At 42.3% G+C, this 24,049-nt stretch overlaps 1 protein-coding gene across 9 annotated transcripts in view; it reads left to right on the top strand.

Moving 5' to 3' along the window:
• The window catches only part of Chn1 (chimerin 1), a 153,924-nt gene that overhangs the window by 111,032 nt on the left and 18,843 nt on the right, over window positions 1-24,049 (top strand). For 8 of the 9 annotated variants that reach the window (XM_059260708.1, XM_059260707.1, XM_059260706.1 and 5 more), the window contains one exon: window positions 18,294-18,378. In XM_059260708.1, coding sequence (XP_059116691.1) covers window positions 18,294-18,378 — 85 coding nt within the window. Of the gene's footprint in view, window positions 1-2,393; window positions 2,488-18,293; window positions 18,379-24,049 lie in introns of all 9 variants that reach the window. The other variant, XM_059260712.1, reaches the window with a different exon arrangement.

Raw genomic sequence — 24,049 nt, 5'->3', positions numbered from 1 at the left:
AAACAAGCAAATAAATGCTGTAGGCTACTGAGCTTGAGTGATTTATAGCCTGGTCTTACAGGATTTTTACCACGGAAATGGCCCCCAAAGTGGCTATCAAGTTTGTAAGCAAGAATCATCTGCATGTTCTAGAAATTCTGGGACTTCCAAGGCATCTTCAAAGAGGTTCAGTCTGGTTTACTAGCAAAATAGGCCTGTGAGATTGTCATTTTAGTGATAAATCGGGTTCTGTAAATGCTTTTTATTATTATTGTTTGGAAGTTGAAAAATTTACATAAGCAAGCATGTACTTTCCCGTCTCCTGCAGATATATCTTTTAGTTCTTTTCACATAGCTTTATAAGAAGTAAGTCGTGTGTGTGCTGTGTGATCGTGTGACCCTCGCCTCCCAGATCACTGTAAAGATGCCCCAGCTGGAGACTGAGCCCGGACGGAACCTTGCACATGCCAGGCGACACTGTGAGCTCACTCCTGGCCTCAGCACACTTGTTCTTGTTGATTTGGGTTTTGGTTCTTGTCTGTTTTGTTTTAAGCACATAAAACATGAGAGACTTCTTCCTTCTCTGGAGCTAGATGATGAGGCCCAGCTGAGACTTGCTTTTTAACGCTGTCCTTGTTCGGAAGGGCTTCCTGTGAGCCAGGGACGCATTCTCCGTAGTTTAGGATCACTAACTAAGAAGGTCAGAAGTCTCAGAATTTGACTCTTCCTGTTATAAATAACTCCATTATTTTTAAAATGTGCCTGTGGAGTAACATTATTAAACAAAAAAAAGAAAAAAGGGTCATACTTGACTTCAGAGAATCTCCCCGGAAGGATTCCAGCCCCAGCAGGAGTTCACTCCCACACAGATGCTGGCTTAGAAGGGCACTGCTTCTTGTACACATGTGCAGTCAGGTCTGCTGTGGGAAAACTGGAGTGGTTCCATGATGATTGTCAGTCATGTGACCTGCCGGTGGCTTTCTCTGAGTGGCGTGTGTTCAGAGGAACCGGGCCCTCACAAAGCCCCTTCGGTGGGCTTTTCTCGCCTGCCTCTCGCAGGCCTCTTATGTAATGCTGCCTGGTAGGGTGCACAGCTGTTGGCTCTTAGTTTGGGGTGAATCCAAGAGCACCAGTTACCTTTGGTGAAAGCATTCACCAAGGCGGAAGCCATTCAGAGCAGCTGGACCCTGGGATTGGAGATCACAGGGAAATAAAAAGGGAACTCTGCTGTTATGTAACATTTTCTCCCCCTTTCCCCTCCTGCCTCTCCCTTCTCTTCTTCTCCCCTCCCTTCCCCTCCCCTCCATCGTTACTTACATCATAGAAAGCTACTATATCTTAGGGAGTTATCATTTCAGAGATAAATATACCACATTCTATAAAAGCTATCGTAAGATGTCAGAATAAATTTGAGCATAATTCCAAAAATGCTAGAAGAAGGGATTCTGGGTGTTTTTACCAAAAAGTAAAATAAACTAAATGTCACAGGAGACATGTTTATCCTGATTTGATATTAGACATGTATATGTATGATAACATCACATATTACTCCATAATTTTCATTTTTTATTTATAGTTGATACATAAATTTGTACATATATATTAGGTACCATGTGATGTTTCAATATGTGTATACACTTTCTTTTAATTAACATAAAAATTGTATAGGTTTTTTTTTTATTTGGTTGCTTTTTGTGTGTTTGTTTGTTTTTTCAAGACAGGATTTCTCTGTGTAGCTTTTAGAGCCTGTCCTGGAACTCACTCTGTAGCCCAGGCTGGCCTTGAACTCACAGAGATCCACCTGCCTCTGCCTTCCGAGTACTGGGATTAAAGGCGTGCACCACCACCGCCCAGCCAGAAATTGTATGTATTTTTAACGACTCAACTTCTTTTAAGGATGACTCTCTTCTGAGCTGGTGAGATGGCACTATGGGTACAGGTGCTTCCTTGGCTCCTGGCTGAAGGATTTCATGTCTGGGACCTACGCAGTGGAAGGATCGAGCCAGCTCCCCATGCATGCCAGAGTACCTGTGCCCCCAGAAACACACACTAAATAAAACGAATTTTTAAAAATGCTAAAAGTATTACTCCATCCTAATACCCTATGCAGAAAAAAAAAATATATCAAAAGCAAAACAGAAGCAGCCAGCTGCCCCACCCTCCACAGTCATTGTATCCTACTTTCCCAGGCTCTGGGAAGAGCACTAAGACAGCCTTTGCCTCAGGCATTTGCTTGTGATGTGTACCATTGCTTAATTAGCCTAAATGCTTAATATCTCTAAACCTCTCTTTCTATAGTAGAAAACTTAAGTTCCTGGTCCATGGAGGCACATGATAGCCACTACTTTTATATTATGACATATCACCTCTGACTGGTTATTTTTTTCTGCATTTATATCAATTCATTTATACAGAAGAGTGACTGAATCCTGACCTACTTCCTAATAGTAGAGATCACAGTGTGGTGGAGAGCCTTCGATGATCCTGGGGACTCCCACCAGCTCCCAGGTAGAGTGGGGTTTACATAAGAATATTTGAGTTTTTCATGTACCACAGAGTACAATGAAATCCTCTTCATTTTTTATGTCCTCCCATTTGAATTATGAAATGTTTTGTCTAGTTAGTTACTTGATTCAAAAAGTTGTATAACATAAGAATCAATATTAGACAGAGTAATAACAGAAACCTGGCTACACCGGCAACTTAAATACTTAAAGAAAAACATATTAGCAGTTATAAAACTGGGGCATAGCTTAGTAGTAGAGCACTTGCCCAGCATGTGCAAGACCCAGAACTCAGTCCCTAGCACTGCATAGAGAAATTACAGTGAATATGTACTTTATGATATGACTTTGGTTTATTCATTAAGGTGGTAAGTGGTTGATTTTAGTTCCACATACTACTTGCCTTCTTCATGCCGATGGGCGGTGTCAGGTATTAATAGATTTAATGTTGCCATGTGCAGACATGAATCCTACAGTGTGAACTGGTGATATAATTCAAATAACACCATAGCAGGAGCCTTACTTAATAAGGTTAGTGATTCAGTACCCTCTAGATGAAGAAATTTTAAGCACGTTGCCAGCAGACAGTGTCCTGCCACTTGGTAACCAGAAGGGCAACAGTGGCCACACTCGCGCTGAAGAGGTCTTTCCTCTCTCTCTAGGATGCACACGGACCTGGGCCCTCTGTGCTTCCATTTGAGACATATCTCAGAGGCTTTGTTTCTTTGACTGAAGTAATATACCTCCCCATTCCCTTATGCTGTGCCCACTAATCATGTGACCACCTTCTCTTTCTTTCTGCTCTTCTTTCCCTTTGTGCTATATCTGGGAAAGTGCTGGTACATGTTTAAGAAGTGTTGACTGACTGACTGACTGACTGACTGACTGAGTACACAGTGTGACATGGTGGACCTGTAATTTTGAAACCAATTCTCATGACAGCAGAAAATCTCAATACACAATCGTTCTGAGGACCTGTATTGTTGTAAATTAACCAAATTTACAGACTTTTGAAAACGAAACAAGAACTATGAACACATCATGTTTTAATCTCTGTGTTTTTTTTTTTTTTAATGTTGTGGCCATATAACTATATAGCCTCATCTGGCCTTGATCTTAAAATGTAGCTCAGGCTGGCCTCAAACTCCAGCTCCTCCTGCCTCATCTTCATTAGTGTGGTTAGCCTAAAGTGTCTCATTAATTTTTGGCAGTAATGTACTATCCTTTTATGGACATGAACATGGAGTATCCCACATGAGATTTTAAAGGAATAGTTTTTCTGCAAACAGGTTAAAGGAACTGCAATGTATATTTTATATTAAGCACACTCCCTCTCTTCTCACTTTGAATGTGGGCCAGAGACGACAAAAATAGTCAAGATCAGTACATAATGGGGTTCTCTCTGCCTCTGCAGTCAGACAGGGAAAGGAATGATGAGCAGAAACTGGGCGGTTTGAAAATTCGCCTATAAGGTCCCTGTAAGAACTTCATTCCTGCTGCTACTTGGCATAGTGCTTATCTGATGTTGTGAGACCCCAAAATAGTGAGCAGACAGGACTCTGCCTCCGCCTTCTGCCTCTGCTGTCTGGAAGCCCATTGTACTTTTCTGTAGTGGCCTCTCTGCTGCCCCAGCACTACAGCTGTCCCCCTTACTCCACCTTGCTGATGGTTTAAAGACTGAGGACCTGGTTCTGATACCCCAAGTGCAAGGCTAGATCGTTATGATGATCAGAAAGATTGTGCCTATCATTAATAACCCAGAAAGAAGTGTTTTCCAAGGAGTCCTGGTGGCTTGTGTATTATGCTTCACAGCCATTTCATGGGGCAAGAGTTATTCTACTTATCTCAGAAGCAACACATTATATTCATATTCTCACAAACCATTGCCTTTTAAAGATTTATTTATTTTTATTTCATGTGTTTCTATGAGTGCCTCCTTATATGCATGTGCACCACATAAGTACAGAGCCCTCAGAGGCCAGAAGAGGGCATCAGACACCCCAGAACTAGAGTCACAGGCAGTTGTGAGCCATCTGCTGTGGGAGCTGGGAACTGAAGCTGGGTCCGCTAGAAGAACAGCCAGAGTTCTTAACCACTGGTCCATCTCTCCATTAGTCCTAAGAGTTCTTAACCACTGGTCCATCTCTCCATTAGTCCTAAGAGTTCTTAACCACTGGTCCATCTCTCCATTAGTCCTAAGATATTTTGTAGTCTGGTTTTATTTTCCCAAGTCTCACAATTTTACTTCCCTTGTTGATACTGCCTTTCTTGTACAAATTACCTTTTGTGAAGGTATTTAACAATGTTCTTTATTTCCCCACTCATATTTGCTAGAATATTATTTTTAAAATGATCTCATTTGGACAGATATGTCTTAGAAACAGCCTCTTGTTTATAGAAGTCCCTCCCATGTCCATCTGACCCAGAAAAGATCGACTCTTGTGTACCCACGGTAAGTCACACTGTTAAACATACTAAAAAAGAAGCACATTAACAGTCTTGAAACATGTTGGCCACAGTGTTTCTCAGATCTGAGAGCAGAGCGCTTCAGCTTCCCTGGCATGTTCTCCATTGTCTCATCACTCACCCCTCAAGTGTTTGTGAGCAGCTCCTACACGTGCACTACCCTGCCAGACATACAAAGGGTAGAGTAACTGTCACATGATCCTTGGGGAGCAGATCCCAATATGATGAGTATACGCAGAACATGATGTTTTCTGTGTGAAGATGGATGTTAAATACTTTACTAATGCCCTCTTCCCCAGAATTCAGTGTTCAGTGTGTGAATGTGATGTGAAATGGTTGTGGGACATCACACTTCTGCTTGTAGTATGTGACAGCCTGAAGCAAGCGTGCAGAGCACAACTAGAAATGTCAGAGTCCTTTAAAATTTGGGCAGGGTTCGGTTTTGAGTCTTGGTTTTTGAGGTTGGGGTTTTGTTTTTGTGAGAAGAACATGAGATCTAACTTGTTAAATAAGTGTGCTATTAACTAGGCACCACACATAAGTGGATGTGTAGTTTGTCCTGGTGGATGGGCCTGTTTCACTTAGCACAGTGTCCTTCAGGTTCATCTGTATTTATCATATGGAAAAAGTTCTCTCTTTCTAAAAGCTAAATAAATATTCCTATGCTGGGTGGTTTCTGTCAACTTGACACAAACTTAGACATGTCTGGGAAGAGGGATTCTATTTAAGGAATTGCCTCCATCAGATTGGCCCATTTCCAAATCTATGGAGTACTTTCTTGATTAATTATTGATGTGGGAGGGTCCAGCTCACATTGGGCAGTGCCGCCCTGTGCAACTGGCTTTGTTGGTGTGAGAAGGCAGGTGGAGCAGCCATGATGAACAAGCCAGTAAGCAGCGGTCCTCCATGGTCTCTGCACAGTTCCTGCTGCCAGCTTCCTGCCTTGCTTGAGTTCCCACCTTGGCTTTCAATGGACTGTGGCCCAGGATATATACACCAAATCATATCCTTTCCCTAAGTTGCTTTTGGTTAGTGTTTTTATCACAGCAATGGGAAGCCAAAGTAAGACTATTTCATTGGCTATATACCCATTTTCTTTACTCATCCATCCATGAATATTTAGGAGTTTTTTTTCCATATCTCAAATGTTACAGTTAAAGCTGCTATTGACACCAGGTGGTGGTGGCACACACCTTTAATCCCAGCGCTCCGGAGGCAGAGGCAGGAAGATCTCTGTGAGTTCGAGGCCAGCCTGATCTACAGAGCGAGATTCAGGACAGGCACCAAAACTACATGGAAGAAACCTTGTCTTGAAAAACCAAAAAAAAAAAAAAAAAAAAAAAAGTTGCTATTGACAGAGGCTAAAGATATTTCTTTGAGATCCTGACTTCAGTCTTTTGGGGTATATACCCAGAAATAGGATTAATCTTTTAAGGAACTGCAATGCTGTTTTCATTAGCAGCTAAACCATTTCCCACCATTCAGGGTTGCCAGCTTCTCCACGATCTCACTAACATTAGTTGTTGTAGTTTTGGTAGCAGCCGTTCTAACCGGTGTGTGAGGTGGTACCCCACTGTAGTTTTGATTTGCATTTTCCTTGTTATTAATGATAGTAGTACATGATCTTTTCATGTATATGTTAGTCATTTATATATCTTCCATTAATAAATGCTTATTCAAGCCTCCCATTCTTTTTTGAGGTGAGGCTCACCATGCTTCCTTTTCAGGATGCACTTGAGCTCCTGTGACTCCCCTGAGCCCTGAGGAGCAGACTCGTGTGCGCTCGCTGTCTCTCTCTTTGTCTCTCTCTCTCTCCCCTGTTTTATCCCTAGAATCCAAGGTAGAAGGAGAGAATCAGCTCACAGAAGTTGTCCTCTGACCTCCATATGCATGCCTTGGCAGGTGTGCCCCCCACCATGTATGTGCACAAACACCAATAATAATAAATAAAATTAAAATGAGTGGTGGCTTTGCCATTCAGTGGCAGGAATTTCTAATATATCCTGATACTAACTCCATGAAATATATAGTTTGCATGTGTCTTCTGCCATTCTGTGAGCAGTCTCTTAGCATTCCTTCCTGCTTGCTCTTTATCCTGCCTTTCAAACTGCCTTTGAAGCTCTACCTCAGACGTTTGAAACGCCTGGTCTCATCTCTGCTCAGGCTCAGTCAAGTTCACAGAGACATTCTTTCCTGGAGATGTGCAGGTTTGCTTCGATGCTGACTGTGGGGCCTCAGTGGTTTGGTTTGGTTTTTGTTTAACTACATGGATCTATTGAAGAATATTTACCATTTGATAGAACAGTTGTAAGATTTTTCTTCGTAAATCTTAGGAAGCCCAAGCCAGGCTGCCAATGTGTCACATAATTAGAAGTCCACCATTAAAAATGCTCTACAACCTGGGGGGGCTTAAAATGCCACCAGAACCCCGTCTTCCAACTTTGAGCTTATTTTTAGAATCATTTCCATGGCAGGATGGTGGCAGAGGCATCTTGTCAATGTTTGGCCTGTTGTGGAGAGTTTTGAGGCTCAAGCCTGGCACTCATTGCCTGACGGTTTGTCCGTGTCCATCTCTGTGCAGCAGCTCCTGCCAGGGGGATAGGATGCTAGCTGGCCCAGATCTAAGTCGTTTATATTCAGTGAAGTAGTTTCTATGACAAGGACTATTGTTGGAAGTAAGGGTAACGTTCTTTAAGAAGACTATTTGAAAGTATCTATACACCTAATAACAGAATCCAGACACATAGAGCAACAACTGAGCAGCAAATAAAGACCATCCCCATCATAGAGGGTTCAGCAATGCTGTCAGTGATAGAGCAGACTGAAAGGTGGGGGCATAGGAAGCTTTAATCAGCCAGTTTGGTCTCATTGATATTTATAAAAGACTTCATTCAGTAACAGCAGAGAGTATGTACCTTTAAAATGAATATGCAGTTTTTTAAAAAAAGAAAACGAATTGGCCAAGCATGGTGGCACCCACACTATTAATCCCAGCACTCAGGAGGCAGAGATGGGGAGATCTCTGTCAGTTCAAGACCAACCTGATCTGCATAGTGAGACCCTATCTCAGTGAATTAATTAAATCTGTGAGCTAGAGAGATAGCTTGCAGTTACAAATACATACTGCTTTTACAGGGGACCCAAATTCTGTGTCCAGCACCTAAGACAGGCAGTTTGTAACTGCTTATTACTCCTACTCCAACTCCAGAAGAATTGATGCATCTGGCCCCCATGGGCAGTGGCACTCATTTGCACATATACACATGCATACACATAATTAAAAATAAAGCATCTTAAACTTTTTTGAGATTATAATTAGAAAATTTCCCTCTTCCTCTTCTTCCCTCTAAACCCTCCCATATAAACCAACCCCATACTCTTTCAAATTTATGACCTACTTTTAATTGTTGATATATTTATGTATGTATCTGTGTGCTACATATATATGTTGGGGGGTGTGTGTGTGTGTGTATGTGTGTGTGTGTGTGTGTGCGCGTTCCTAAATACAATCTCCCCAGTCTGTATAATGTTACTTGTATGTATGTCCTGAGGAGGACTGACCATTTGGTACCAATCGGATAACCATGTGGCATGCTCCTCCCTCAGGAAGACTGTGTCTCACTTTGAACGTGCTTTGGTTGCCGTAGTTCTTTTGTAGGGCTGAGGTTTCCTGAGCCCCACCCACCCACCCTCCTTAGTGTGTCTGTTAGTGTTGTACTAATTCAGGTCATGTTTAGGCAGCCATGTTGGTGAGATTTCATGGTTGTAGGTTCTCTGGTATCTCTCAGGAGTCACAATCTCACAGCAAACTCTGTTCTTCTGGCGCTTCTGGCGCTTCCTATCATCCTGCCTCATCTTCTGCAGGACCCCTGAGCCTTAAGTGCAGGACCAGTGTTGGAGATGTGTCACTTGGGTCGGGACTCCACAACTCTGTGTTTGCACTGCTTGAGGTTCTAGTTTCTTCTCTTACTACACTTACTATTGTAACTAAAAGACTGTTTTTTTAAATATTGATTACTGTGTTCAATTTTACCACTGAATTGAACTCTCAAAATACACTATTGTTTTATGATATTACATTGGATTTTTTGATGATTTATGTATTTTTAATTTATGTGCATTGGCGTTTTGCCTGCATGTGTGTTTGTGTGGGGTTGTAAGATCCCCTGGAGCTGGAGTTACAGATAGCTGTGAGCTGCCATGTGGGTGCTGAGAATTGAACCCAGGTCCTCTGAAAAAGCAACCAGTGCTCTTAACTGCTAAGCTATCTCTCCAGCCCCATACATTGGATTTTTGAAATATTACATTATTTATTTTGTGCTAAGGGCAGGAGACATTTGAAAGCCATGGTATGGGCGGACAGGTCTCTCCTATCATGTGGGTCCTGGGTTCAGATTCAGGTGGTCAGGCTTGGCTGTGCTCCTAAGCTGTCTTGCCATCTACAACATCTGACGTTCTTCAGCCTGAGCATCAACTTAGAGGGAGCGCTGTCGAGAGGAAAGGATGAAAAGTATAGGCTTTAAATGTCAGTGTTTTGGAATGGAAAGTGGTTTGGTTGTATTTGTCGTTTGACTTTTTTTTGTTTGTTTGTTTTTTCGAGACAGGGTTTCTCTGTGTAGTTTTGCGCCTTTCCTGGAACTCACTTGGTAGCCCAGGCTGGCCTCGAACTCACAGAGATCCACCTGGCTCTGCCTCCCGAGTGCTGGGATTAAAGGCGTGCGCCACCACCGCCCGGCTTGACTTTTTTTTATTTTGTTTTGGTTTGGTTTGTGTAGCACAAATTTTACCAGGTCTTATTAATAAAAAAACAAACAAAACAAACCCAGGGCCAGGTATTGGGGTGAACGCTGAATGATCAGAGAGACAGAACAGGCCACAGCTACCTCACCTTGCCAGTTCCTCAGCTGATCCTGTTCCTCAAACTGGAAGCCTCTGAGTCCTCATCCAGAATGGATCTCAGCTGAACTGTTTGTTGCTCCAAAGCCTAAAAGCTTAACCAGCCTAGTTCCTCATCCTCACGCCTTAAATACCTTTCTGCCTCCTGCCATCACTTCCTGGGATTAAAGGCGTGAGTCACCATGCCTGGCTGTTTCCAGTGTGGCTTTAAACTCACAGAGATCTGGATGGATCTCTGCCTCCCAAGTGATAGGATTAAAGGCGTGTGTGCCACCATTTTCTGGCCTCTATGTCTGTCTAGTGGCTGTTCTGTTCTCTGACCCCAGATAAGTTTATTAGGGTGCACAATATTTTGGGGAACACAGTATCACCACAGGTTTGGTTTGGTTTTTGTGAGACAGGGTTTCTCTGTGTAGTCCTGGCTGTCCTGGAACTTGCCATGGAGACCAGGCTGGTCTACAGATCTGCCTGCCTCTGCCTTCCAAATGCTGGGATTAAAGGCAGGGACCACCATGCCCTGCTGTTGTTTTGCTTTTTGTTACATAATTTATACTGTGTAGTGTGATTAAAAAACAGACAAAGAAGCTCAGGACACTAACACCTGTCGTCCTAGCACTGAGTATACAGGAAAGTTATAAATTCAAGGCCATCCTGGGCTACAGAGTGAGTTCCAAGTAAGCCTGAGCTATATACATAGCAAGAACATGTCTCTCAGGATTAGTGAGTAGACAGACAGAATGACTGACTGCTTGGCTAGAATTCATAAAGAAATTTAACTCTATTAATAATACCCTGTATTGGTTATGGTAAATGTATCTATCTGTGGGGGCGGGGGGATGGTTGCAGGTATGTTTGTGTATAGTTGCATGTATGTCCAGGTGTGTATAGGGGTATGTGTGCATGCATGTGGAAGCTAAAAGCCAACCTCAGGTATCATTCCTCCGATGCTATCCACCTTGTTTGGGGTTTTTGTTTTGTTTTAAGACCTAGTCTCCCTCTTGGCCTGGAACTCACCCACGAGGCCAGGCTGGCTAGCCAGTGAGCCCTGGTAAATTCCACAGCACTCTCACCGTACACCTGCCACCGTACCCAGATTTGTCATGTGGTTCTAGGGACTGAACAAGACAGCGCAGCACTTTACCACTGAGCCCTCTCCCTAGGCAGGGAGTGATTCTTAGGAATAGAGGTAATAATAATTTACTAGTCTCTCCATATTCAAAGTGCTGTTTCATATGCATTTAATAGAACACGTTTTTATGGTGCTTCTCATGTGGGAGCAGAGCTGAGAGACTGTGTTACCCCAGTAGTTGTCCTTCTGGTAAAGGAAGGCTGGCTGCCGTAGGCTGGCCATGCTGTATCAACTCTCTCTGTGACTTACTGCTTATATTCAGGACATTATTGATTTGGGTAGGCCACTGTCAGTCTGGAGGGACTTTTATGGTACCTCCCCCGATTTTGGACGGCTTTCCCATTCTTGAAATAAAAAGTCGCCAGTCTTCTTTCCTTTGTCCTTCTGATGAGATTGATGCATTCACCGTTTGTGCAGTTAGGTCCACACCTGTGCAGACATGCAGACCCTCCCTCTAGCAGCTAGCTGTAGAGGTCATCAGCACCTAGGCCTCTCACCAGCTGTCCATGTCTTCCTGATTGCTGTCTGCGGCTGGCCACAGACTTGGCCTCCCGCAGGCACTTAACTGTCTCCAACTATTGCTTAAAACTGCTTCGGCAAGAGCCCCATACCCTTCTTCTCTCTTCCCAGCTGAGGTCACAGCGTTGCCAGTCTTTTCCATCAAAATGATCAGCATGATGACAGTGTTGGTGGCTTAACTCAAGTGGTCCTCTGTATGTTTTCTCAAGAGTTTGAAGGCAGTTTTGACGAGGTTTGACTAAGTAACAGGCAAGACGATACTGTATTGATACTAAAGGCCCTACTATTTTAATTACGACCTCACCTTTGTTTGCAGGAGACTGTACAAATTCATGTATTTACTGCTAATGTTCACAGCTGATATGACATGCATCTCTTTACAGCTTTGTATGTATGTAATGTGTGTATATCTGCATACCATTTAACTGTAGTCAAATTAGGATTAAGATTGTAAATTCATATCAAGTGATCAAAATTTTTTAAACTATCTTGGTGAGACTAACATTGGTAATTTAAGATTGTAGATCATCTCTCTCAGCCTGATGGTGCAGGTTCATAATCCCAGCACACAGGAAGATCCTGAGTCCCAAGCCAGCCTGCACTATGCACTGAGATGACTTTTTAACAGGAAGAAAAATGTAGTGTGTTTCACTGAACGATGAAAGTGAACAGTGCAGGAGAAGTGGCCCTTCCTGCCTGGCTGCCTACGCTCTGTGTCCCGTCCGTCCGTCCGTCCGTCCATGCTGGAGGACTGAGTCATCAGAGCCTCCCGAATGAGAAGGCTGCAGCCGAAATGTCATTTCACCTCTGCCAGCAAAACCTCCCTGCCCTAATGTTCTTGTCAGTTCCACTGGGGTTTACAAGGCCGCGTGCCTCCGTTCCTGTCTCTAAAGGAGTGTGTTTGACTGAGAGGGATAATGAGGACGCTGATGCACTCACTGTTCTGTGTCTTTGTGGAGTGGGCTGCTTTTTTGCTCTTTCTGTTATTGGTATTCAAAGTGGAGTTGCAAATCCTGTGAACACGGGGAGAAGCAGGTAGCGGGTGTGTTCATTACAGCACACCCCACGGAGGATGACCTCACTGTCTACCAAGGTCCTTGCCCGGGAGACAATGTGACACTGGCTGTTGCCCCCACCACACCTCCCATCTCACACCCTCTGTGCCCTTTTCAGCCTGGCTTTGGCTGGTGCCTTCAACGATAAGACTTTATTTGGGGTTCGCTAATTAGCTTCATCTTACTGTTTAAACAGAGCAATTAACATGAAAGGAGTTGTTCACAGGTGAAGAGTAATCGCACATGCCATGTTAATAACGACTTTTTTCCAGGAGCATAGGAGGAAACGGTTTTTAAACTGCCTGATCATGCTGCTTGTTCATTGAGGAGTGTGTTGTGCCATGTACTCTGCCGCTTTGACTGTCAAGAGGGACCAACAGCTTTAGAGAGAGGTAGCCTAGGAAAAATAGTCCTGTGTCCTCTTAACCAGGCGGCCATCCTGACTGGTATGTCCAGTCAGCATGTCCCATGCTGCCAGAGACTACTCCTTTGAATTGTCTTACTGAAAGAATCTCCAAAGGCATCGTTTCTATTAAATTGATAGTTATTAGTTTCAAGTATCACTAATTATAAAGAAATCTGTCGCCGCCCCCCCCCCCCCACTCCACCTTACAAAGCCTGTGTGTGTGCTCAAGGTCCAATAGCAAGCAGAAGGTGGATTCCACTTGGAGGTGTCAAAGTAAGATGTCGATGAAATCTCTTACTCATCACAAGATCACGTCAATCGACACAATTGTCTAAAACTCAGAAAAAGGCAAAAATTTTGTATACTTAAAAGGCCTTCAAGGCAGGCTGGAGAGATGGCTCGGCTGTTAAGAGCACTCCCTGGGGAAGTGGGTTTGATTCCCAGCACCCATGTGGTGGCTAACAACAGTCCAAAACCCCTGCTGCAGAGGATGTGACTCCCTCTTGTGGCCTCTTCAGGCACACAGCTAATGCAGACACATAAGTGCAGGCAGAACACTCATCCAAATCCAAATAAAACTTTAAAAGAAAAATCTGAGATGGACTGTTTTCCTGGTTTATATCCACTACTAACAAAATTCTGTTGATAGATCTCCTAGTCTACAGCGGTCTTAATCAGAGTTTCTAATGCTGTGTTAAACACCATAACCACAAAAGGAAGCTGGGGAGCAAAGGGCTTATTTCAGCATGCAGTTCCACATTACAGTTCATCATCTCAGCAAGTCAGCCTGGAGCTGACGCAGAGGCCATGGAGGAACACTGCTCACTAGCTTGCTCGTCATAACTTGCTCAGCCTGCTTCTTATAGAACCCAGGACCACTTGCCCAAGGGTAGCACTGCTCACAGTGAGCTGTGCCCTCCTCCCATAGCAAACATTAGCTAAGTAAATGCCCTACAGGCCAATCTCATGGAGGCATTGTTTTCAGTCAAGATATCCTCTTCCTAGATATGTCTAGGTTTGTGTGGAATTGACAAACAGAAACCTAACCAGGACAACATCTAAGAACCAGGAATTAAGAAAGGGAGCAGGGCTGATGAAGGAAGAAGCTGGCAGCCTCGGAGAACAAGAAGACAGGAAAGCAAAAGCCTCAGGCAGTTTCAGTGAGAATGACAGGGGTGCACAACGCACGTCTCTTCGTTGTGTGTTTATCAAGTTCGCAGTGGTGTTTATTCTTACGTACTGACCAGTTGCTGGTCTCTGATAGGCAGCTACTATATGTAGGCTAGAGCATTCCAGGCAAAAGTTACTCACTGTTGTCAGGTAGACATAGTGGCCTATAATGATAATAACAGAACTTAAGAGGTGGAGGTAGGAGGATCTAATATTTAAGGCCAGCCTGAGCTCTACAGAAAGACCCTGACTTTAAAAATAGGCCAACGAACAAATGGGCTGGGCATGTAGCTCAGTGGTAGATTGTTTGCCTAGCATGTTAGCATTTGTAAAACCTAAAGGTCCTAACTATTGTAGTCTTGGGCTTCATGCCAGAGCCTTTTGTAACCCACCTCAGACCTTTCCTCCATTTTCTCCTTGTTTTCTTCGTAGTCCCCTCCTAAGCAGTGCCACTTTTGACCTTTCAAATATAGTTGAACATGCGTTACACTTTGATTAACTCCCTTTTAAAACATCATTAAAATACAACTGTTTCTAGTAAAACTGTTAGCAGATGTCAGTGACTGTAGAATTGTGTGCAGTAAATACCACCTGTTTGCATTGTGCTAGGCTCTGTGCAGACGAAGGGCTGTTTCTTTTCATTAACACTTGATTATGCATTCTTCAGGGACACAGTGTAATATTTCAACACAAGTGTAATGACCAGAACAGGGTAATGACATCAGCCTCACTCAGACATTTATTATTTCCTTGTGTTGATAACTTTCAAAATTCTCTCTACTAGCTATTTTAAAATAATATTGCTAATTATTGTTAGCTCTAATTGCCCTACTGTGCTGTAAAACATTAAAGGCTGTTTTTAAGTCAGTTAGCACTTGCCTATAGTCCCAGCACCTGGGAAGTGGAGTTGGAAGGGTAGAGTTCAAGGTCAGACTTAGCAGCATTCATTATCAGCCTATGCTACCTGAGACCCAAGGTGGGGGGTGGGGCTCTTCCTGTTCCTCCTATCCAGCTAACTCCATTCAAAGGAGACTATCCGATCCTATCTCCATTTAACCCTGAGGACCTGTCCTAGCAGTGACCTCTTTCTCCCTGCCATCCTCTCCCTCCCAAACTGACTGGCTCTCTATGCTTTTATACTCCACATACCAGATCTTAAACTTCTGTAGTTAGCCTGGCTCCTCCCCTTCTGTCCTCTGTGCTGCCCAAGTTCATACCCACATCACCCAACCCAGTGGCTACCAGAATATCCTGCCCAGTCTGTCTTCCTCCAGACTTGACTACATCCTTCCCTTAGAAAACCCCAGTAGCCTTGCCCTGTGAGCACTTGCAAACACAGACAGACAGACAGACAGACAGACACACACACACACACACACACACACACACACACACACACACACACTTCCTCATAAAGCTTTATCACATCTGCTGGCTGGGAACTTAGCTCAGAGGCTACATCTTTGGCCTGAGCATAGTGTGTCTCCCTCCAACCCCACACTCTAAACACTCTTCATTGGCACTTGACACTTTTCCAGGATCAACTTGTCATGTATTCCTTAATCTCGTGTCCATTCTTTGTGTCCATCATCAATAAATGTTATTGATAAATACAATGCTCCATTAATTAGTGAAGTCACTGTTTGTTTTGATGAACTCTAGAGGAATAAAAAAAGAAGAGGCCTAATCCACTGCCATGAAGTCACTGTGATCACAGAATGAAGGAAATGTGAGGCATGTGCATTTTATATGTACAGTCCACAGGGAGTCTGGTTAACTGCACTATATAAGCAGAGGTGAAGCCTCTAAGGCAGTTGGCTGGGGCTGTGCAAGCTACTTAACAGTGTTTAGAACAGAATAGCCACAAATGTCAGAATGCCCTTACAAAAAATCTGTACCAGCCTGAAGTGTAGGAGTAATAATTCCATAACAGCTGCTTTCTGATATGAAGTTCTGGTGCTATGGAGAATTAAGCAAGGCCTAGATCTAAGAAAAGAGGAGAGAAGCCCAAATATGGCAGCATGTGTGTCAAGGGTCGCTTAGGCTTATGGCTCCTGTCATATATATATCCTTTGATTAGAGAACATGGGGCCTGCACAGTTAAATTTCTTTCTTCATCATGTGTCATTTGAGCAGATGCCCTGTGTCTTAAAATGCCACATTCATCACTGCTCTCCTGAGGGAGAAAGGGACTGTCCTAACATTGGTAGTTAGTGCTCTTGTGTTTAATAAACAAAACACCATCTATTATTGTTCCCCCATTGTAACTTCAGATGCTTCACCACAGATGAAGTGGCAGGTATAAAGTCATTCTTGGGACTTGCTCCAAATTCTCATTCCATTTTCACTCCTTCATATCACTCATGTGAGTGATACATACTTGTCATGAGACCCAGCAACCTGTGGGCCATTTTGTATCCCTAAGACTTTCTCCAAGTAACTTTAGGGTGCTGTAGTGATTTCATCACCTATACCTCTTTGTGTGAGCCCGGACCTGTGGTCTACTTCACGTTCTCATCAGAGTGAAGTGTGGTTCATCCAGTTTCATTCACTCTGAGGAGCACAGACAAGCACAGGCCATTGCAGAGAATCTGCTGATCTTGGGCCCTGTGCCAGCAGCTCCATGAAATGCCTTCAGTTTATAGGCTCTGAACATCGTTAGCAGTTCAGAGGCAAGTGTATATTGTATTCCTGACCCTTTTCATAAAAGATATAACAGGAATTATGGCCTACTTTTCAAAATTAACGGGAAACCTGGCCCTCAAGCTTGCTTGCTATGGTCACAAACACATACCTATTTGGAATGAACTGTGAGTTATCCACTCCAGCCTCATAGGGATATTTATACCAGAAATACCATATTTCACTGACTATATTAGAGAGATTTTATTTCATATTTCAATATCTTTAAAGTTGAGCTTTATTTTATAATCGGTGATGTTTCATGATCCAATCAGTATAGTTTTTCAGAATGAAATATGTTACATTTGTAACATCTTAGGCTTGAAGAAATAATACATTTGTGAAATATATATAAATTCATATACGTATCTTAGAGTCATTACTTTGTTTCTGAGACCCAGTCAGTAGGATCATATCACAGTTATGAAAACTGGCATCCTTAGCTGCAGTTTGCTCTTCACAGAACTGTTCTGGCAAATCCACACATTGAAATCTTCACACTGGGTGATTTTTCTCCATGTTTTCTGTTTCCTGAAGGAGGAAATGACCTTAAGTCTAATTGGCTGTAAATCAACTGACCTCCTATATCCTCTCCTTTTTTGTTATTTTCCTTGTGCAGTTTCAACCAGAATTTGCCCAAAATTGGTAACATTCATTCATTCATTCTTTTTTTTTTTTAAAGCATGGTTTCACCATACAGCCCTTTCGATACAGATCTCATAGAGAGAGCCACCTGCCTCTGCCTCCCCTGCCTCTGCCTCCTCAGTGCTGAGATTAAAAGCGTGTGCCACACACCAGGAAAGATTTCCTAATTCTGTTATTTAATGTGTAGGGTTCAGATTTGTGGCTTCTCTGTTATGGTGATATTTTTCACCAGCATTAGGATACTTTACCTTTTCTATACATAAAAGTCTGTGGGAGCCAATGTGATCTCACAGGCCTGAAATGCCAGCCTTCGGTTTCTCATTAACTGTAGCTTTTATAGGTACTAAGATGCATTTGTTTGTTAACACGGTAAATATAAAGTGTTTTGAAGAACCGGCCCTTTTCAGTGATTCGGTTGCAGTCAGTGTCACTTTAATCTATGTAAAACGCGTTTGGCCAGAGAAACTGGATTACCTGACAGTCTTTACAGACTCAGGACACTGGCAGCCCTGCTTCTTAGCCTCCAAGTCGTCACACTCAGACATGCATGTCAGTGTCAAAGAGGCGACTTGTGCCTGAGGAGACGACTCATTGGAAAATTCCATGGTGGAAATTGTTTCCAAAAGGAAATTGCAGTGTATCGATTTGATGTGTCATCACTTCTAAAAGAAGAACTGAAGCTCTGAAATGAATGTCACTTGTCAGTTCCACTCAATCAGTTTTTCTAAATGTAGTCATGCTGCATCTTCGTTTCAGCGTGGCTTGTATAATGCTGCTTTGATTGATACGCAACAACCTCCTCATGGATGTCTCCCCTCTCCACTTTGCCCTGTTTTTTTCAGGTCCATACGTTCCGAGGGCCACACTGGTGTGAATACTGTGCCAACTTCATGTGGGGCCTCATTGCTCAGGGAGTGAAATGTGCAGGTAAGAGCCCTGTCTTCTCTCCCCATTGGGTCAGCAGCCACTCTGAAGACTGGGTCTGTCTGCCCATAACCTTCTCACACTTGGTGGGCAGAGCGTCAGGGATATGTGGAAGTGCCCTGAAAAGGAAGAGGCCAGCTTGTTTCAGGAGACAGAAGCACGGTAGTCATATTCATCACTTGCCCTTGGTGTGGCGCTAACTGCTTCTGTAGTGGTTTTTGGTTTTTTTAAGTAGTGTGCCAGGACATATGATTGTTGCCTTGGAAACTGAATTTTAAAGCTGACTTGTTAAGCTGAATTGTCCTTACTAAAATTTTTTATCAAAGTCAAAGCTGTAAAAAGTCTGCAGATTTATCCTCAAAGATGATTACCAAGTTCTGAAAAAGCATTTAATCATTAATATTTTCTCTGTGATACATAAAGATATTCAATGGTAACAAATCCTTTTTGTGAAAAATGATGATGGTATTTTAGGTCTACATTTAGAAATTTTTACCCATAAAGAAATACTCAACGTGGTAGGCCAGAGAGATGGCTCAGAGGTTAAGAGCACGTTATGTTCTTGCAGAGAACCTGGGTTCAATTCCCAGAACCCACATGGTGACTCACAACCATCTGAAGCTCCAGTCCAGGGGATCAGATGTCATCTTCTGAACTCTGTGGGCACCAGGCACATATGTGGTACACAGACATATATGTAAGCAGAACACTCATACACATAAAGTAAATAAATCTACATTCAAATTAAAAAATAAATTCTTAACATGTGAAAGCACGTTTTAAAGACAATTTAAATCTCTGTTTTCCCAAATTGGGATCCTGATAGCTCTGAATAAATGTAATTTTCTTTGCCCTACCAATGTGTGTGTATCCACATACACATTGCAGGAATTTGTTATACTTTGGGAAATGAAATAATTATTCACATCATGTGTAATTTATTTGTATAGAACCACTATTCTTAATACTGCCCATTTATTCAGACTACATATTAGCATGGCCTTAATTATTATTCAAACCTCAAATATGTAGTATTTTCTCTAAATATTAAATGTTACATTTGATCATTAAATTTCTGCTATTTAATTTTTAAAACTAAAATATCTTCTTACATGTCTTTTAGCATAAAGCTTTTACTCAAATGTATGCTAACAGGGCTGGGGGTATGACTCAGTTGGTAGAGTACTTGCTTAACATGCCCAAAGCCTGGTTTCAGTCCCTACAACCTCAAAAAAACAGGCATGGTGCCATTCACATGTAAACCTGGCATTCTGGAGGTGACAGCAGAGGGATCAGAAGTTCAAGATTATATGTAGCGCCAATTTGTATGTTCAAGGTCAGCCTGGGATACCTAAGACCCTGGCTTTTTTTTTTTTTAGAAGTATATTAAGAGTAAATTATTTCAAAATGATAACTGTCAGACTTACCACCAATTTCTTTTTTCTGATTTTCAAATTGAGTAATTTTTTTGTGCAGACATTTTTATGTGTGTTGCTAAGTTGCATTTTCTTTGAGTAGCAGACCACACAGTATGTATTGCATGTCAACAGTCAAAGTCACTTCTCTGAACATCACTGAGGAATTCTCAATTTCCAGACAGATGTCACAGGCCAGTCCTGTTCAGGATGCTCCCTGACGTGGGGCAAGGACAAGATGGCACAGTGGAACTGATGTGTGCAAAAGGGTCTGTCCAGGAGTGCTTCAGCTCTGGATCAGGTGTCAGAGTCCGCAGGGAAGCCTCTTTGGAAGGCTGTGGTATTGTCTCTGAACTAAAGGGCCGCAGCAGGGCTGGAAAGCATTGGTCAGATGTGATAGGAAGACCAGTGCTTCTCAACCTTCCTAAGGCTGCAACCTTTTGAAACAGCTCCTCATGCTGTGCTGACCTCCAACAGTAAAATTAGTTTTGTTGCCACTTCATAACTGTCATTTTGCAACTGTTATGAATTGTAATGCAAATGTCTGATACCCCTATGCAAGGGTAGGTTGACCCGCAGGTTGAGAACCACTGATCTGCATGATTGTTCAAAGGCAGATGGCATACTCCTTCCACAACAGGGTCACCTTGCTCAAGGAGTGAGGGTCTCAGTCAGCCTCGTTTACTTTTTGTGAGACATCCTTAACCAGCTGACAGTGAGAGAGTCTCTTAGCATTTGACAGTCACTAACATAAGGTTTCTTCTGAATTAATGATGTGTACCATTTACCTTTTGAAAGAATGAAGGCTATGTACAGGAGAATCCTGTCAGCCACCAGCAAAAGACAGACCCAGTGTGTCTGACTGTATGTGGTAACGTGCTACAGTCCCATTTGGAAGAAATGCCTTGGATAGCTGTGTTAGTGCTCACATAAGCAAGGAAAAATAAACTGACCTAACTCTACCCCCCAGCACCACGTGTATAGCCTCCGTCTCTTACCATGAGTAAAGGGCAAAAGCTAAAAGAAAAGCCTGGAGAATTTTCATTCTGTCCTTAAAAATGTTACCTAAGCCGGGCGGTGGTGGCGCACGCCTTTAATCCCAGCACTCGGGAGGCAGAGCCAGGCGGATCTCTGTGAGTTCGAGGCCAGCCTGGACTACCAAGTGAGTTCCAGGAAAGGCGCAAAGCTACACAGAGAAACCCTGTCTCGAAAAACCAAAAAAAAAAAAAAAAAAAAAAAAAAAAAATGTTATCTAATGTAAGCACAGGTCAACCTTCGTTTTTAATACAGAGGGGGAGCTGGGGATGTGCCTCAGCAGAGTGTTTGCTCACATCATTCATTCCCAGCACACAGTTTTTAAAACAGGTATAGTGTGCAGGGTTGTAATTCCAGCACTTGAGAAATGGAAGCAAGATCAGGATTTCTGGATCATTGTCAGCTACGTAGTAAGTTCAAAGCAAGCCTAAACTACATGAAACTCAGCCTCAAAAACAAAAACCCCACAAACCTACCTTGATGATCTTCAGAAAACAAAAATCATTTTTTTTAAGTAATCAGAATCTACTTTGGTAGATGTAGCCTCCCAGCACTCAGGAGGCAGCGACCTGAGTTTAAGGTTAGCCTGATCTATATAGTAAGTTCCAGTTCAGGCAGAGCTACACAGTGATGCTCTTCTTTTAAAAGAAGAAGAGGAGGAGGAGGAGGAGGAGGAGGAGGAGGAGGAGGAGGAGGAGGAGGAGGAGGAGGAGGAGGAGACAGTTTAGACTCACATTAGTTCTGTTTGATAACCAATTACATTTGTATTGACAGTGAGGATTTCAGATCTAAAGTGACTCTAGGACTCATCTGGCCTTTGAGCCTCCTCCTTTGTCTAAAACAGAATTCAAAGAGTGAAGATTGTAGACAGCACAGACTTACTGTGGTAGGTGGAATAATAGTCCCTTTGGGGGACACCAGGGACTTTGTAGATATGCCTGTACAGCACTTGAGATAAAGTCAGAAGGATTATGAGTTCAAATCCAGTCTGGATTCTGTATCAAGGTCTACTAATAAATCAATCATACACAGGTGCATGTGCGCGCGCGCGCGCGCGCGCGCGCGCACACACACACACACACACACACACACACACACACACACACACACAAGGATGCTCATTCAAACGATTAATTTTCCCAAACTTTTTAAAATCATGAAATGTAAGTTTCTAGGTTCTGCTTTCCTTATGTAATCACTGAAATTTATCAGACATCCCTCTCCAAGGAAATGTTATTCCCAAAAAGAAATTATTCTACCAGAATTTCTAAATTATATTTATTTTAGCCTTGACAGAATACCCTAAGAAAAAAGGAAGGATTATACTTGTTTTAAAGCAGACATTTGAGCTGAGTTTTAAACTATGAAGATCCTTTAATATTTTCATCACTATTATTGTCATTTTTGCCCTTAAACGAGAAATAGCAGTTTTCTCCTAGTAACAGAAGTTATTTTAAGTATACAGATACTGAACTTTTAGTTTGAAGAGAGAAAAAAAATAACTCTACTTTTATTAGTGCCTCAATTGGCTACACCTAACAGTAGTGGTTTTCCTTAAAAGTTGGCGAGAATTTGAAGAATCCCTTTAAAAATTTTCATGTAGCCTCTTTTGGTTGAAAGTAATATTTTTATAAATATTGCAAGGCATACGCCATTTCTCTTAATTTGCTTTTGAAAATGATGACTTGTGATGCTTATTAGAATGTGAGATAGTCACTTTTAATAGGGGTAGGGACTGAAGAGATGGCTCAGCAGTTAAAAGCATGTACTGCTCTTGCAGAGGACCTGAGTTCAGCTCCTAGCATTCACATCAGGGCTCACAGCTGCCTGTAACTCCAGGCATCCAACACCTCTGACCTCTGCAAGCACCTGCAGGAACATGTACATACCCACACAAAGACACACAGAGACACAATTAAAAATAATGAATATCTTTCATAGTGGAAAATACCAGAGAGGTACATTTAACAATAAAATTTATTGGCTGCAGATGTCGTTCAGTGGTAGGCACTTGCCCAGCCTACACAGAGCCCTGGTTCAATCTTCAGTGCTACAGAAAGAAGAAAAAAATATGTTTTTTTATATCCTTCCCCATGTATAACCTCAAAATGGAAACCCAAGCATAAAACTTGATGCATCCACATATCAAAACATGTATATGGCACCAACAGTCTTATATTTATCCTTTGAAAGTTTTCCGTCATCTCTTGGTTTTTTGAGATAGGGTTTCTACTGAGTAAATTCTAGGGCAGCCAAGGATACACAGAGAAACCCTGTCTTGGAAAACCAAAAAAAAAAAAAAAAGAAATATTCAACAAAGATAGGAAAAGATCAATAAGGAATCTACATTACTCTTTAGTCTGTATTTTCTTAAAACACCTATGTTTCTTAGACTCCCAGCCTCAGGTTATCTGGTTTTGTATGCACCAACTTTTCTATACACATGCATGCTGCACTTCTAGAAAGCACAGAGAGCCATGCTTTGTAGTAAATAACCAACATCATTCATTTACATTATAATGATAGATTAAAGGTTAACAGAATTATGGTAATGTACATTTTAGAAGATAATTATTCATTGTTTTTATAAGTATTCTTATTTAAATAATTAAGAAACAAGAATATAATGTCTAGGTTTTATTACTGCTTTTTAACTTTTTTGTTTGTTTTTGTTTTTCGAGACAGGGTTTCTCTGAACTCACTTGGTAGCCCAGGATGGCCTTGAACTCGCAGAGATCTGCCTGCCTCTGCCTCCTGAGTGATGGGATTAAAGGCGTGCACCACCACTGCCCGGCTTATTACTGCTTTTTAAAAGCCCTACAAGATCAAGCAAAGATAATTGCAAGCCTGGCACAGGTGAAATATAGCAACATGTTTTTAAACTCAAGACTATGTGCTAGTACGATACGCATTATTAACAAAAGACTGAAAGTAGGTACTTCATCGTCAGTGCTGAAACAAGTATTCCGAGTGTGCAGTGTGTTGTGGACAAGAAAAAGGAGGGAGTGGATGAGCAGAGCACAGGCTGGTCACTGTGCAGGCCAGTGCAGCTCTGCTCTTGTAGCGGAGTGGCATGAACACACGTGGGGCTCATCCTCTTCATCTGTGTATTGATGGCTTGTTCCAGGCTCTCTCCACAAGTTCACCTGTGACCTATGTTATACATGAAGTGCAAGGCACAGCCACACTATTACTAAATTCCAGACTTTTAATACACTTTAAAA

The sequence above is a fragment of the Peromyscus eremicus genome, chromosome 4 (assembly GCF_949786415.1).
Source record: "Peromyscus eremicus chromosome 4, PerEre_H2_v1, whole genome shotgun sequence".
NCBI lineage: Eukaryota > Metazoa > Chordata > Mammalia > Rodentia > Cricetidae > Peromyscus > Peromyscus eremicus.
The sequence above is the reverse complement of the archived record's forward strand: the minus strand, read 5'-3'. Positions and strand labels throughout refer to the sequence as shown.